Source organism: Aythya ferina, assembly GCF_964211825.1.
Source record: "Aythya ferina genome assembly, chromosome: 5".
Lineage (NCBI taxonomy): Eukaryota > Metazoa > Chordata > Aves > Anseriformes > Anatidae > Aythya > Aythya ferina.
This window is the reverse complement of record NC_140301.1, coordinates 55208357-55225162: the sequence shown is the minus strand read 5'-3', so window position 1 is coordinate 55225162 and position 16806 is coordinate 55208357. Positions and strand designations below refer to the sequence as shown.

The following is a 16806-nucleotide window of genomic DNA, read 5'->3' as shown; positions in this document are numbered from 1 at the left end:
ACTGCTGGAAAAAAAAAAAAATTGCTTCCTCCACATGGGGGAAATTTCCACCTTTTTGATATGCTGCTGTTGTCCTAACCTTGATGAAGATTTTTTTTCATGTTTATTCTGGTAGGGGGTATGATTATTTTTCCCATAAGAGACCTTTTGGGGAGAGAGTGGAGTGTGTGTGTGTGCGGAGAACTCTTAAGGGACGGCTTGTGTTTGTTTTGTGGGGGATTTTGTTTTATTTATCTCAACATCCCATTCGGCCACAATGTCCCTTACCTCTGCTAGAATTCTAGAGAGGCAGCCTGCCCTGTGCTATAAAGCACTCAAAGTGTAGCTAGGTTGTGGCTGGGTTTTAACGCACCATATTATGTGGTGCATTATCTCCAGTATCTGCTCTGGTATTTGCTCTGTATTGGCTTCTCAGTGAAGTAATTGGTGGTTAAGAAGTAGTGGGATATGAGCAGAAGACTTGTGGGCAGCCCTTTTGACAGCCAGCATCAGAAGCAGCAATCCTGGTGTCCAAGCTAGGATGCAGACTGTCTCACCTGCCTGCTCACTGCTTGATTACATTTTATCTAGGTCATGCTGGCTAATTGGCAAATAGAGATTTAACCTCAGAATTATCTCTGACCATGGGAAGTGTTAAAAACAAGGAGAAGGATAGACTTAAGTACTAAAAGAAGTAGTAAATTAGGGAGTAAGTGTAGAGGTGATGATAGGAAAAAGGCTAGAAAACGTGAGAAAGTTCAAGTACGTGATTCATGGCACAGGAATACACGTAGGAGAGGGTGGAGCTCGGCTAGTTTCAGGAGGCTTGAGGTATCTGAACCTAAACTTTCTAGTGCAGAGCTTTGGGAACAGAGCTGAATTGTGTGGGTGATGGGTGTGAACACCTATCTGAAGAAGAGGGAAGGAGTAGATAAGGGAAGTTAATGACGTGGTGGTTCTTGCAAACCTAGGAAGAGATCTGAGGAGACACTGTACAGGAAGTGGTTGATAAATTCTTGGTCTGTTCTGGTTTTCTTTTTCAATGAATTGACTGAATTACGGTTTACGCTGGCTATTTTTTGAGTGGTTAGGTGTTGCCAAGCGTAAACATGATATTGCCAGTCATTGAGGTGGTCTGTGAAGCTTTTAGACAGTTGTTGTTTTCCCTTAAAGCTGGTATTTCTGAAATCATAGCAGGCTCAGGTGTGGGTGTGGTAGATGTTTTGTTATTTTCAAAGTAGCTTTCTGTTCTTCTTAATGCAAACTTAGAAAATCAAAGTATCTTTGTCTATTTCTCTGCCTTACTGCCTGATCCATAAAATCAAATCACATCCTCATTATCATCTCTTAAAAATAATCTATTTTGAAGTTCTGTCTCCTGGCTTTTTGATTTTAATATTGCCATGATTAGATTCCTCTTCAAAAATAACTTTCCAATGGGAGTAAAAACACAGAACCAATTGGAATCTGCCCTTGTGGCTTAAATGTTTGACTACAATACCTTCTGCTTGTCAAGGAACTAAATTGAATTCAGATGCAGTTTTTCCTTTACTGTTGTGGGTTGTCAGTGAGTAAACCATTTCATAATAGCTCAGAAGCACGTGGACTGAGTAAAGAGAGACTGAGGAGTTTGTGACGATAGAGCAGCATAGTGTGAGGACAGAAGTGAAGGAGGATCAAGAAGATGAACTTTGAGTGACAAGGCTAATGCACAGAATTCATTATTAAAGGAGGTTCTCTCTCTTAATTAAATATCTAAGGTATGACTTGCTCTGAGGCTGCTCGTAAACTGGTTTCCAAACTATTTAATTACTGCTGTACCATTCATCTCACCTGTCCCAAAAATATTAATCATCAAATGGTAAAATACCAGCCTCTAGTAGGAGGCTAATGGCAGAAGCTGAAAACGCAGTTCATTACAAATTCTCTCTCATCATGACCTTTTAAAGTGGCATGCTAGACAAAATAAACACAATTCTCTTAGAAATTCTTGTGAATTTTAAGAAATTAGGGAATATAAGAGTAAAGTATTTTTGTATGAAACATCTGTAATAATTCCTCAGTGCCTAATATTCAGTGTGTGTTCAGTGTGATTTTATTTAGGAGTTCATCTCTGTGTGTAAATGCTTCTGTGAATCAATGAAAAGAAATTTACAATTCAGCAAAATTGTCTCCTTTGATGTATCACCATGTAGCAAATGAATCTGCGGAATCTGGAGGAGTAGATATTTGTAGTGGCTTTTTTGGTACCTCCTTTAGGAGGCAGTTCTGTGGGAGGTAGGTTTCTTTCTCTGCAGGAGAGAGGAGGAGGTCTAGACCTTAAATGTAATAGGCTCGTGTTTGTTATGAAAGGTGAGTCACTTCATGTATGAAATCGTTCATACTGGTCATTAACTGTACAAACTTAAGAAACAGGGAAACCAACAACCTTATTAAAGAACTGAGCACATACCCTGATCCATTTGCCTTGCGTAGCACGAGGTTCTGAAGAAGGACTGAGACGGACTTCTTCCAGTGGTGGTATTTGCATACAGATTATTACGAGCCAACTCAACTAATACAAAATGCTCTAAGCAAATGGATTCAACTAGATCTCTGCAAGAGAAAGATTCACTAATTTCCAGGCTTTGTCAAAAATGCTGCTGTCCTGTTGTGGAGGCATAAAATCAGCAACAGTCTTTCTGAACATACCTGACTTAATGTTGAAGAGGAATTCTGCTTGGTCAGTGTGCTGCTTTTGCCATGTGGATGAAAAAGAGCAAACTGCGAGTGAAGCTACAGGTTTAAAACTTTGTTTCTTCAGATTCTTCTTTTCTTTCCTAGGTATAATGTAGTTATTTTAAGTGGAAAGGTCATACATTGGTATTCAGTGAGGTAAATGTGAAGACATTTCTCATGGGGCATTTATAAGAATGGCTAATTATAACTGTTTTCCTGTGTTCTCAATGCTTTTCCCTATATAAAAATTTTCTAGACATTGCACTTTGTAAATGGAATATTTTACTGAAGTTAATAGCTTTAAGGAGAAGCTAGTATTTATTCATCTCACAATTCTTTTTATTTCGCATAATGCAAAATGTTGCAGTACCTTTTTCAGGCATTGTAAGATACACTTTCAAATATGCTTATTTAAAGTAGTGAAAATTCTGAGCTTTTGGGTCAAACTATTTCTTGTAACTGGTGTTTTTACAAACTGGGTTCTTATAGTCATTGTGTACTGTGGGTTACAGTTTTCACTTAGGAAATCTGTAATTTTTACAAGGTAAGATGGCTTGCTTACCTTGAAAAATGCATAACCCCTGTAGGCTTACTACAACTAGAGTCTGGGTGTATATTTTAACAAGATTTCTTAGCAATGTAAACCATGTATTTCTTGGACAGCGTTAGACTGAAAAGTATTACTAGAAATAGAATGAGTTGTCAGTGTAAACTTAAACTGATCATCAAAGTAGAAAGGAGAAGAAGCATTGGGAATAACTTTCATAGGTTAAAACTTGTTTCCGACTGTTTTTGAAACAGAGCATATGTGTATTGGAAAAACACTACTGCTTTTTCCCTTATTTTGACTTTTTAAAATCAGCGATCCAGAGGGTAGACTTCAAACTGTTCTGAGTCCCTCTTAATACTTCCCTACAGAGTCAGAGATTTAGGTTCTTCTGATGGAAAACCATGCCAAAGAAGTCAGCAGAGCCAGAACACCTCCTGGGAGCAGCACAAGTACACACAAGTTGTTTGGCCTTATTAAAGAATGTTGTGAAGAAATCATCTATCATAAGTCATGCTAGTTAAAAATAAATAAATAAATACACACTATTAAGTTCAGTCTTTTTTTAATTACTGTGTTCACTAGCAGATTTGAAATAGAAAAATCTGTGCTTTGGATGGTTTTTACCTTTTGTTTCAGTTCCACTACTCTATGTATTTATGTACAGATACAGCTGTATAATTTTTTTGACTGACCTGTGCACCAAAAATAATTTTAATTACTGATGACTATTAAGAGGGTTTGTAATTTCCAGTAAGAATTAAAATTCTGCTCCATAATCTATTATACAGAAAATCTTCAAAGAAGGACAATAACTCTCTATAATGAAATTTTAGTCTGACATGTCTATATTGTACATTTAAGATACAACAACTTTTAAAAGTTAGCGTTCCCAATCTGGCTTGTTTTAGTGACTGATCTTGAGATGTATTCAATAATTACATGGAGAAACATGAAACACTAATTGGAGCTCAAGTGTACAAAAAAAAAAAGGCAATCTATTTTAAAACAAATATTTTCCTTTCCTGACTGAAGCTTAAAGAATCAGTTCCATACTATGCATTGGTTGGAGAAATGATATTTGAGCAATTTGCAGGAATATGAAACAAGACACTCAGAGTGGCTGAAATACTTGGTGTCAACAATATTTTAGAGGAGAATTTTACTTTGCCTAGAGTGGAGCACAGGCATTGTAGGGGATCTTGTCAGACGGGATCACTACAGAACTGTGTTGGAAGTCACTGGAATGGGCCCAGAAAAGTAGAGCAGCTTTCCTCTGGGATCAGGTTTGATCTGATTTAAAATCTGGTACTTCCTTGATTGGTGTGGGGAATGTGTTTAGTGGGATTTTTAATTTTTTCCTAATCTATAAAACTTTTAGACTACATTCTACTTTGTAAGCACTCATTCAACACACCTCTATTCTCAGTATATCCAAAACTTTTAATTCTTTTTGCTTTTTCAGCAGTGATGTACTGTAAGGGGTATAGGAAATCACGTAATTTCAGCATGGCTTACTAATAGTAATTGTCATGTAGTTTGGTGAAGATACTCCATTGTTTATTCAAGTATTGCAGTGTGGTAGTCTGGCTTTTGTGTTGATCCATCACCTGACTGAATTACGTGTAAAATACCTTCCAACAAATGTTGGATTGCTGTGAACTTTCAGCTTTTGGGCATAATTTTTCAAAGGCTGGTATTCTCTTTCAGGAAAAAAATGTGCAATCCAAAGCCTGTGGCTTTTTTTTTCCTATTTCCTTCTTTCTGTCTTCCCTTGAGTAGCAAAGCAGGTACTTGCAAGTGTCAGCTTCTGGAATTTGTCTTGTTGAACTGCAGTCTTTCCTGTGATTGCATAGCAGGGAGAAAAGGGTTGAATTGAAGTAATTTAATGTAGAGATTTAAATTACTTATTTTTGGTGGCAAAACTATGAACATACTGAAACAGGATGTTCATCTTTGGAAACACACAATACACACAGATTGTCACAGAATTGTATAAATTTTAAATAATTTTCATAATTGCCTCTGTACCCTGACTTCTGTAAATGTGTTAGTTTTGAAATGCAAAAAGGGTGACAAAACCCCACTCCTGTCTATGAGTTATTCAGTACAAGGCCTTAAACACTTATAATTTAGACCAAAGATTACTATTTTTATAGCAATTGTTAGCTGCCCTTCTTGTTCCTACCATTAAGCTTTTAAATAATGGGAGTCTTTGCCATCTCTGTATTTGCCAGCCTTAGAGTAGAATTCCCATCTCTTTTTAGCTGTGCTAAAGCTTTTTGTGTGTATTGTATATGTATAAAGTCTGTTTATAGAAAAGGGGAAAAGACTGAATTAAAGCCCCAAATAGGCAGTTGCTGTAGCAGTACTATTACAATAAAGCACTGATAAGAAGAAATTTGGAGAAATTGTTCCATAGGTCTGGTGCCCCACTGGTTGAGCAGCGGGGGCACAGTTACTAACACTGCAGCGCTGTTACCTGCACCACCATTGCCATGGAATAATGCAGGCCTGTAGCACACACACTGGACTGTCACCTCCTTCACCCTTTTTCTTCATCCCTTGTGATCTATTGCTGTGTGGTTGACCTCTAAACAAAGCTGTCTTTGCTACTCCACCAGAGTTCCGATTTGCCAGTGTTAAATCTTCATCTAGCTTTTTTCCCCCCATGATTTTTGTCTTTCTCCAAAGCTTGCTTTGGTAACAGAAGAGGTGTCATTGATAATAAAGATTTCTTTCCTTTTTTTTTTAAACCCCAAAGATCTCTAAATGCTAGTCTACATTTCGCTGACCCCAAAGTAGAACAGCAAGCCCTGTGTGGAACAACTTTTATCTGAAATCTTCCTGCGGTGCTTCCAGCAACATTTCTTGTCTAGGATTATTGCCATTCTGCTCAGTCTGTCAAACTGAAATCAGCAGCTAAATAAAAATAAATCCTGACATCTTTAAATAAAGGCAATACAGAGTTTTGTTTTGTCTTTGTTTTTTTTTTTTTTTTTTTTTTTCCTGGAGGGAGGGGAGAAAGCTTCTCCATATGGCACTGGTTCTTCACTTTGATAGAGGTGGATTTGGGGTTGGGGGTCTTCTCTTCATTCAGAGTTTGCACAGTAATGGCTAATTAATTATCCAAAGTGGATCACCTTTACTCCACTTCACTTTGCACAGACTGTTTTTCACAGGTTCTGATCTTAAATGCTTCAGTCTGCCCAGAGAAGCTGTGGCTGCCCCATCCCTGGAAGTGCCCAAGGCCAAGCTGGATGGGGCTTTAGACAACCTGATCTGGTGGGAGGTGTCCCTGCCCATGGCAGGGGGTTGGAATGGGTGGGCTTTAAGGTCCCTTCCAAACCATTGGGATTCTGTGACATTTCACAGTCTTGGTATGTGAGCTTAGTGACAACCTCTTTTAAGGGTTCTCGTGTGTACTTGTCCTGCACAACGTAAATAATGCTAAACAACAGAATCATCTAGGTTGGAGGAGACCTCCAAGATCACTGAGTTGAGCCTCTGACCTAACGCCAATAAGTCTTCTACTAAACTGTTATCACTGAGCTCTACATCTAAACGTCTTTTAAAGACCTCTGGGGATGGTGACTCCACCACTTCCTTGGGCAGCCCATTCCGATGCCTAACAACCCTCCCAGTGAAAAAGTTCTTCCTAATATCCAGCCTAAACCTCCCCTGGTACAACTTTAGCCCATTCCCCCTTGTACTGTTAATTCAAGCTGCCAAGGTACCTACACTGAAAGTGTTAGCAAAGGGAAGAAGCTTCAGCTTCCAGTTCCTGCTTAATATTCCTGCTTGCGTGTCTACTATTGTGTGTGTTATATCAGCAGTGGATGCCAATTCTACAGAGCATCTTAAGAAAGCAAATTTAAATGTAGCATGAGGTCTCTTTTCTCCTCTTTGTTTTGTCTCTTAGTGTTCCTCTCTTTCATCTGCTTTGCCCCTTCTTGCTTTTTCTGTTGCTGGTATGTGTGTGAACTGTGTCCTTTCTTTATACTTTGGTCTTCCTTCCTCTTTAACAGCTATCCATCATTTTTCTTCTTCTAAGGACTGGGGAGGGAGTGTTAGCCTTCCTCTGACAAGTGGGAATTTAGTTTCTAACATCAGAGCATTCCATGTACATCACCACGTTGATGTAATGTTTTGTGATCTACAGGTTGGGAATCCACGTGTTGAGCTCACTCTCTCTGAACTTCAAGACATGGCAGCCCGACAACAGCAGCAGATTGAAAATCAGCAGCAAATGTTGGTTGCTAAGGTAATAATTAGCAGCAAACAAAATATAGGGATTGTAATAAATACAAATTTCTGTCAGTGTGTGCAAATGCGGGTTTTGGGGGTACAGATCAATGCACCCAAGTCACTTGAAATAAGCTTAAGTGGTTAAAGAAGCAACAGTTGTGTGTCTTTATAAAAACATCGCTAGTTTTTTTCTCTTTTGTGAAGCCCACTTTGTTATCTGTAATAGACCACCCACGACTCTATATTCATATATACTCGCTCATTCACTTCGATATAGTAACAGTGATGTGAGATGAGAATGTGCCCATTTCAAATATATTCATGTATTATATTTCTGAAGTCTGAGGTGCGACAATCTAAACAGAGTGGGTTTAATGTTTTTGACTTTGTTCTTGGTGTTCTAAAATACAGTACACATGGGATGCTTGGAGTATGGCACAGTGTCTTTACAAGCAATAAACCTAACAATTCTCTTTTTTTTGGTGGAAAAAACATAGAAAAAGTAAATATTTTCACTGCGTCCACCAAGAGGACTGTCATTAAGTACTGGAACATTATCTTCTAGTAGGCCAGCTTGTGTAAATGTTCTGTTGGGAGTGCTTGGTGTTCACTGAGAAGCTTGATCACAGTGTTGGAAGTTCATTTTGCAATGGTAGGAAAAGTATTAATAGCAGCAGAAGCCAAATGCCAGAAGGAAGTTTTCACTGATAGGCTTGATTCTTCAAGCAATACATGGTTTCACAAATATGTAAAATTGATGTTTGGTCTAAAATTTTGAATTTCTTACCATAAATTTAACAAATTTGTTTTAAAGAGGTATTTTTTTCCTCAGGAGGACAAGTGTATGTTTTAACTAGATACAAGTTTTTCTGATTGCTGGGAAGAAAATAAGCTTAAACAAACCCCAAAACAAACAAAACCAAAAACCAGTGATCATAGAGATAGGCTTTACTAAATCAACTTTTTCTATAAATACAAGGGTAACAAGTACCTTTTGTCTTTTATTTTGTTAGGAACAACGTTTGCGTTACCTGAAGCAGCAAGAACGTCGTCAGCAGCAGTCTGTTTCAGAGAGTGAAAAGCTTCAAAAACTTAAAGAACGTGTTGAAACCCAGGAGACAAAGTTGAAAAAAATCCGTGCCATGAGAGGACAAGTGGATTATAGCAAGATCATGAATGGCAATCTGTGTATGTGGAATTTCTAAGTATACTATTCAATTTTATTTGCTGTTCACTGTATATCTGGCAAATAATGTCATACACTGTAACAGGATTTCACATAGAATATTTATTTGTCATACAACGGTTGCCAGAAATTTCTAGGAAATTTATACGTGGTGTAATTTATTATCTATTTTTATAAAGTTATATATATATATATAAAGTTATAAGTAACTTTATATATAGTTATAAAGTTATAAGTAATTAGAGTATCTGTTGTAAATGTTAACAATTCCCGATGCATTATAAGTAGTTTATTATGTGTATGAATACACCAGGTTTAAAACTAGTACGTTGTTCTTAGCAATACCCGTAGAATTAAAAATTATCAGTATCTCCTGCACTTGTTACAATAACTTTTAACTGTTAACAATAACTTACTATTGTTATCTTGTTAATTTTAGCAACTGAAATTGAGCATATAAGTGCCATGTTCCAGGAGAAGCAGCAGGAGCTACAGGCTGCAGTATTAAAAGTGGATCAACTTACTCAGCAACTGGAAGACTTACGGAAGGGGAAGCTGAATGGGTTTCAGTCTTACAATGGACAAGTAACAGGACCTGCAGCAGTAGAATTAAAAAAATTGTATCAGGAGCTACAGGTAAAATATTGAGAAATACAGTTTAAATGACAGTTGAAATAAGTCATATTACTGGCTTTATGGGTGGACACTTTGTTCTGCGATTTCATAAAATTGAAATATCAGAATGTCAATGCAAGCGTCCTCTTAAAACAGGATTTCATTAGCTTTCAAAACTATTTCTGTTGTTGCTCATACATATAATGGGGCAAAGTGTGAAAGTGTTCTGAAGGGCATTTCTGAGCAGTATGGAAGATACTGAATGTGCACAAAGTACTTGTAATCTCTCTCCAAAAGAAAATTTCATTTCAGTGCCTTTCTGATTTGCAAAGAACTGGATATAGCACATTCCCTTAGATTTTGTCTTAGCTTGGAGACGTGAATGGGCAGCAAATAAGAGTAATTTAAAAATATATTGTGAAAATATAGCTATAAGGAGAATGTAAATAAACAGAAACACATAGGAAGTATCATTGTAAGAAAATAATCAAAATTGTAAGCTGAGCTATATTCACTGCACTATTCAGTATGCTATACAGCATACTAATGTAGCTACACTATATTCGTATGTTATTCACTGTACCACTATCTTACATCTTTATCCAAAAATATTGGTACATCTGAAGAGTAGCTTTCACATCAATAATTAACTATTCCATTCACATTGGAATTTTGTCCAGTTTTTGTTTAAAATTTACAGTATACTTAAGAATACTTAATGTGTCAGGATGTCATAGTTGATTTAAACTATAAAGGTAATCAGTCTCCTTATTTACTGGAAACCTGCTGTGAAGGCTTCAGTTTAATCCCCATGCAGAGAGAAAAACTGGTATCCAGACCGGGTGCTAGCAGTTCAGTTAACTTCCCTTCCAGGCATCAAGAACTTGTGTGGAACTGGAAACAGAATTAAGAGCATAATTTCTTGTACAAGTTTGATATCACTTATTTTTAGTTTCCATGATATTCAAACTTCCATTGTGGTTAAATGTAACTTTTAACAAGTGTTTTCTAGGACTTAATATTTCATTTTGGAACTGCTTTATGAAATGTATTTTTGCCTAATTCTTTAATCCAGTTGGTATAAATGGGATGCATGCTACATGCTTACGAGGTATCCAATAGCTTGGCAAAAGATAGCATGTCCTAATGTTTTCTTTATAACAGTTAGTTGTTCATGGTAATTTGACAGGCTTTGTGGAAGTATACAATCAGATGTCAGAACATGGCTGATCCATGTTGCATCATATTTTATTTTTTTTAACAACATGTTAAAAACAACCTTGACAAAGACAAAATGAAGTAACTGTCCTAACAAGTACTGTTTTTTAATGTTTTTTTTTTTCTCCTTTCAGATTCGGAACAGGCTTAATCAGGAGCAGAACTCCAAGCTTCAGCAGCAGAAAGAACTGTTAAACAAACGTAATATGGAGGTGGCCATGATGGACAAGCGAATCAATGAGCTGCGTGAACGACTATACAAGAAAAAAGTTGAGGCACGTCAAAAAGAAAACATTCCTGTAAGATAAACTATTCAAAGGGCCACACTTTAGTTTATCAGCAGCCTATTAATTCTACATAGAATGTCACTCTATTCCCAGCTGAGTAGTACAGTTACATGTAAAGAGCCCATTATAGAAGTAGTAAACTTCTTAACATAGTTTTAAGTTTTTCCATAGATAAGAGAAAACTGCTGCTTTTTTGTGTGCGTGTTGTACACGCCATATTTGTAGGAAGTTTCATTATGGGCTGTTTTTTAGAGCATAAAGGCATCAAAAAGGTAGGTTTTTTGTTTGTCTTTGTTTTTCCCTGGAACAGAAAAAATGATAAAAATGTAATAAAGGGTCTGATAAAATTAGCAGATAGTTGTCTGGGACTTTGACTAGAAATCAGTAGACATTTTGTCTGAGGACTAGAGACATCACTTATGGATTCCCCTGTGTATTCCTAGCTGGAGGTGTTGATTTCAATACATAAATTTATTCATTTATACAAAAGGTACATTGAAAAGAGACCTTTAGCAGTAAAAGTTTTCTTCATGAAAAGTATGTGCTGTGGCTGAGAAATTTAATTTTTGAGGTGTTAGTTTTAAGGAAAAAAAATTGTCTTCCTAGTTCTTTTTTTTTTTTTTTTGCATAACATGGAGTAATTTATTAAAGTGAATTAGCTACAGTGCATGGTTCCAGATAATTAAATTCAGACCTCCTTTTCACGCACAAATGCCTAGATTAAATGGAAATTCACGTTTCAATTTGTCTGATTTTTAGTTGAATCGTATTAATGGAACTTCATCACCCCAATCATCTTTGAGTGCTTCAGGACGGGTGGCAGCTGTAGGACCTTACATCCAAGTTCCAAGTGCTGGCACTTACGCTGTACCAGTAGATCCAGTTAAACCACAGTCTCTCACCATTGCTTCTAGCTCAACACACGGGAGATCAAAATCTGGTAAGCACCTAAGTATGATGATCGTTAATATATATTATTTGGAAAGGAGTAATAAGAAAGGGAGTAATTGTAAGAGATCCTGTGTTGAGATAATTTCTGTAGCAGAAAAGGCATGTTTAGATGTGTTCAAGTTCACTGGACAGTACTTGCTTGGTATGAGCCATTTTCACCTCTTTCCCATGAATTTTTCTCAGAAGATAGAGTATGTTTTCTTTGTGATTTTACTAGGTGGTAAAACACTAAAAGGATTACATGTTCCTTTACAGATTTTTAACTGTTCTGTCTTAATAGCTTTTGAATTAGTTTGTGTGTTTGAATATCATAATGAAATCAACTTGGTGGCAAAAAATATTATAAACAACTATTCATAGTATATGCACAGCAAACCAAAACTAGTGAACTAGTAAAAATAATACTACTTCCCAGAAGGAGACTAAGTAGGAGAATGCAATAAAACGATGGGAAGCTTTTGCTCCTACAGAGAGATGAGTATCTGTGGTTCTTGAAGCGTTTCTAAAGTGGCATAACCTTAGCATTGATGGTGTTTACTTCTATCTGCCTTCATTAGTGAAGGAGCTGCCCCTCTAGAGTATTCTGCATAACTGAAATTGATTCCCATGTTTCCCAAAATTAATAATTCTATCTGTATTGTAAAATAGAAGACACTTTTTTAAATTTACATTGGAGACTAACAGAAGCAAGTCATGACACTTGTGCATTAAGTTTTCATTTTGGTGCAGCTCCCTTGTGTGTTCACATCTTAGCAAAATCAGAGTTCTTAATAAGTGGCTAGCTTAACATGCATAATACAAATAAATACTGACTTATAAATACAAATAAATATACATAATAAAAATAAAAAATGCACAGTCCAATCAATCTAATCACAGGACTTGATTTAGCACGATCTTCTAGGAGAGACATAGAAATGAGATAAGAGATGAGACTGCTAGACCAAAGCTTCTGCAATATTCACATGCATTCCAATACTTAAAACTGGATACGCCAGCAAAGCTTGCAACATGCTTCCAAACAGGGAGGAAAAGATTGAAGGAAAGACTATCAGAACCTCCCTATGTCTGCAGGAAAGAACAACAGGAATCCCAAAAATCCCAAAGTCAGGAAGTGAACGTAAACAACAACAGAACTATAAACAAACAAACAAAAAAATCTTTGCATTTTCCAATGATATTAGTGATCTAACAATATCTTTAGTTTGATTCAAAGGCTATAGAAACCCAATCACTGCTTTTATAGAAAAAATTAAAGAGTATGGAAGGATTTAATTCTGAGGTGAAAAGACAGATTTGCAGCAGTTTTGGATTTGGATATGTGGATTCTTCTCCAATGTATGCAACAGTTCATAACTTTTAAGTTCACAAACCAGAAATAATTCACTGTTTTATAAGTCTTACCGTTACTAGAAACACATCCATACTTCTGGACTGACCTCACAAGGTTTTAAGATCTACGAATGAGAGCTCTTTGATTTTTATAAAAATACTTATTCTGCCTTAGGACTGACTTTGTATTTATTACTTTGAACATACTTGAGGGAAGTCCAGTAAGATAGATTTATTTTAGGAGAATTTTATATGCTCCCTGGAAGAAATAAAAATGGGATTTTTTTTTCAACTGTCATGCTTTTGTTTCTCATTATCTGTGTGTTCCTGTTCTAATTTCTCCATTGTCATTGTTTTAATTTTTCCACTACTTTTTTTTTTTCTTTCTTTTTCTGTGTAACTGGATCTGCCTTGGTGTGTCCGATAGAAACAGACTGGGGGTGTGTGAAAAAATCTCCAGACACCTGGAAGGTTTCTGATTTAGACATAATAGCGGATCCTATTCTGTCACCTCCCACTTCTCTTCAGTCTGCTGTTCACAATGTCATCCGTCTGGCACCTACTCTATTTGACACCCAGCACTGTGAGTCCGTAGAAGATACTTGGCTAGCTAAGAACTCAGTTTTTAATATGGTCATCTGAGCTCTTGCATACAGATGCATATTAAACAGCATCTTTAGAACTTGTGTTGTGGGCTGGTATGTAGTAGATGCTGTTGAGATGTAAAATTGTTCAGAAGTTGCTTTTTGCATTTGAAGTAAATGGATTTGTGGCAAATTCATCCTTAGAGTATTGCAATAGCATTCTAGGGATCAATTTTCTTCATTGAAAAAAAATTGAGAATTATTATTAGAAAATTTGTGGTAAGCACCAAAAGATGTTCTAGTCTATCTCGGAGCAGATAGATGTATATATACACATTTAGCTTGAGTTATTTTGTGTGAAAGTTTGAGAGTTTCTGTTTTGCACTGGCCCCAGAGGTGGGATAAAAGCTCACCTTGTCCAGGTCAATAGCAAGAATCTTGCTGATTTCAGCAGGACAAAAATGCTATACTTGGCTTATACCTCAGTTGCTGTAGCAAGTATCATGGATCCAGACCTACAATAACCTTTAGGTAAAATCAGAGAAAATACACAGGAACTTGTGTGTCTATGTCACTGTCTTATTTATGTAAATACAAATCTGGTTAGTGGGAGTTGAAATGCACTGGGTGTTGGGTAGTCTTACAGGCAGGTAGATAAGAGGGTACATTTGGAAGAGAAATTGAATCCAGCTGGTTGAAGTGGCTGTGGGGTGGCTGAGAGTCAAACCAAAGGCAGAAGGGAGATGCTGCGTGGTTGCCTCCTGTGAGCACCTGGTGCCGTACCCTGCAGTTGGGGATCACAACAGCAGCTTAGTTAAGTGCATGAGATCCACCTTGGGTTGTGGCAGTACATGAAAGGTGTGCTCATACAAAGTGCGTGACAGTTGCCAGTCTGCCAGACTGTCACATGAAGGATGTGAAGATGGGAGCAGTTACACTCTGTTACAGAAGCAGAATGAAACAGAAGTGAAGAGGAGAGAGGGTCTGGATTTAAAAAGGATGAGGCTCATGTAGAAAGTAGTGGGGAAGTTAAATTCAATGTAATTAAAATATTTTATGCACCTTGTTCTTAGACTGTCATCTATACTAGACAGAGGATGGCATGAAATCCTATAAATAGTCTTGCTGATTCTATTTTCTAGGGGCTTAAGAGTGAAACGAAACAGGAAACATTGCCTGGTTGTCATTTGATTTTATTTTTTTTACTATAGGCTTTTGCTATGAGTTTACTATGGGGTCCAGAAATCTCAGTTAATCTCCTCCCCCCACTTAGTTGCCCTGGCCTAGTAAAGTGTTACATGTCATCTTTAAATGCTCCACTAAGTTAACTGCAGGCGATAGGGAAGGAGAAATGATCTCTGGTCACTCTAGAGACATCTAAAGTTTGATCTGTCAAAAGCAGATTTAAGCCCTAGAATCTAGCCAAGGATCTGCAGAGTTACTGTAAGCCAGATCTAATTATAAAATGACTTAAACTCTCTCACTTGGGGAACAGAAAGTAAATAGTCTGTTGCAGTTAATAAAGTAACGTATCAAAGCATCTAGGATTTGTTAAGGATTTGTTGCTGCAGTTTACATGCAGCTGTGCATGATTTTTTTTTTCATGCAATGAAGATAAAAGTCCAGGACTTGTATTTTGGCACTGTGACTTCTTGTTGTCAGCTGACCTTATATGTTTCTTTAAAATTAAATCTCTGAGGCAATGCTGATCAGGTGAGTATGTAGAGGAAAAAACAAAAGGTAAGTTAGGAGCCACATCCAGTAAAGGAATGCAGGCTTTTGTTCTACCACATTCTTAAAATGAGTTTTACTTCCTGTTATGAGTCAATGAGCCCACTAACAATAGGTTAAATTTGGAATAAGTCCACATGGAGACGTAGATTTAACGTGTGTCATAATTTGACAGTGTTCCTGGAGAGTACCAAAGGAAATACGCTTAAGTGTTTCTGTAAAGACTTCTTCTCTGAACTTAACTTTGCCTTTTAATAGTAAAATGTGCAACACTCAAAGCAAAATTTTAACAATCTTTTTTCTATAGGAATTTGTGGTACAATTCAAATGTCAAAGGCTAACAAACAGCATGTTATATATACAGTGATTGGGCTTTGGGTATTGATTTCTGAATCAAACATAGCACTTCATCTGATTTCTGGAATCAACTTAATCCTGTTGTAATCTAACCTGTTCCATTTCGCGTGTTGTTATTGCTTGTTTACAATGGTGGTACGGATTATTTTAAATAGTGTTTTCATCTGTTTTCAAGCTAATGATGGAAATTGGCCATTACTTAAGCAGAGCTCAGCCCCTGTGGTAAAACCCCCTCAGATCTCCAACACAGACTGGAAAGAATCGAGCATGGACACTGCTTTAAAACAAGGAACTATATCCAGCCAACCTTTGCCAACTTCAGTATTAGGAAGTACTGATAAGCTGGTGGGTTTACTCTGCGGTGCATTTTTAGATCTGTTTTGCTGAAATTATGAACCTTTGGCTGCCACAGCCAGACTTACTTCAGATATCTACACTTTTTTTAATTTCTCTGCTTATAAGTATTTAAAATGTCACAAGTGAAATTACCTTTGTATCCCTTCCCCCCTTTTCCTTTGTATTCTTAGCAGATTACAATTGATGGATTTTTTTTTCAGCCTAAGTAGGTTGTTGATAGAACGTTCTGTTCTTTCACATATCCGGTTTCCCCTTTTCTCCCCATTTGTTTGTCCTAATCCTCTTCCCCACCTTCCTATTTTTCCAATTCACATCTTTGTTACTGTTTTTCCTTGGTGTGAATTACCACTTCTCAACATGCTCTTTCTCTTGGGAAAAAAAAAAAGAAAAAAAAAAGAAATCCATCCTCCAGTGAGTCCACTGGTGGTGTCTGTCTGCGCTGTTGTTCTTGTACTTCATGAATTCTTTAACACTATAATCTTTAAAGAATAATGGCCTTGTCTTTAAATTGTTTTGGTAAACTGTCACTACTATCACATTATACATTATCAATTACCAAATAGATACTGAGGTCCAGAACCTAGATCTGGTCATTAAGGCTTTGAAAGTACTCAAGTAGTTCTGGATTCATATTAATGTATTATAACTGAAGATGCTTCTAAACAGTAGGTCTTAGTGGTAAATTCAGGTAGAATC

At 36.8% G+C, this 16806-nt stretch overlaps 1 protein-coding gene across 5 annotated transcripts in view; it reads left to right on the top strand.

Moving 5' to 3' along the window:
• Nucleotides 1-16806, top strand: part of PPP1R13B (protein phosphatase 1 regulatory subunit 13B) — a 70791-nt gene that overhangs the window by 45818 nt on the left and 8167 nt on the right. For 2 of the 5 annotated variants that reach the window (XM_084521821.1, XM_084521819.1), the window contains exons 5-11: nt 7407-7508; nt 8506-8680; nt 9118-9314; nt 10646-10810; nt 11558-11738; nt 13509-13664; nt 15929-16098. In XM_084521821.1, coding sequence (XP_084377947.1) covers nt 7407-7508; nt 8506-8680; nt 9118-9314; nt 10646-10810; nt 11558-11738; nt 13509-13664; nt 15929-16098 — 1146 coding nt within the window. The remainder of the gene's footprint in view (nt 1-7406; nt 7509-8505; nt 8681-9117; nt 9315-10645; nt 10811-11557; nt 11739-13508; nt 13665-15928; nt 16099-16806) is intronic. The other 3 variants (XM_084521820.1, XM_084521823.1, XM_084521822.1) reach the window with 3 other exon arrangements.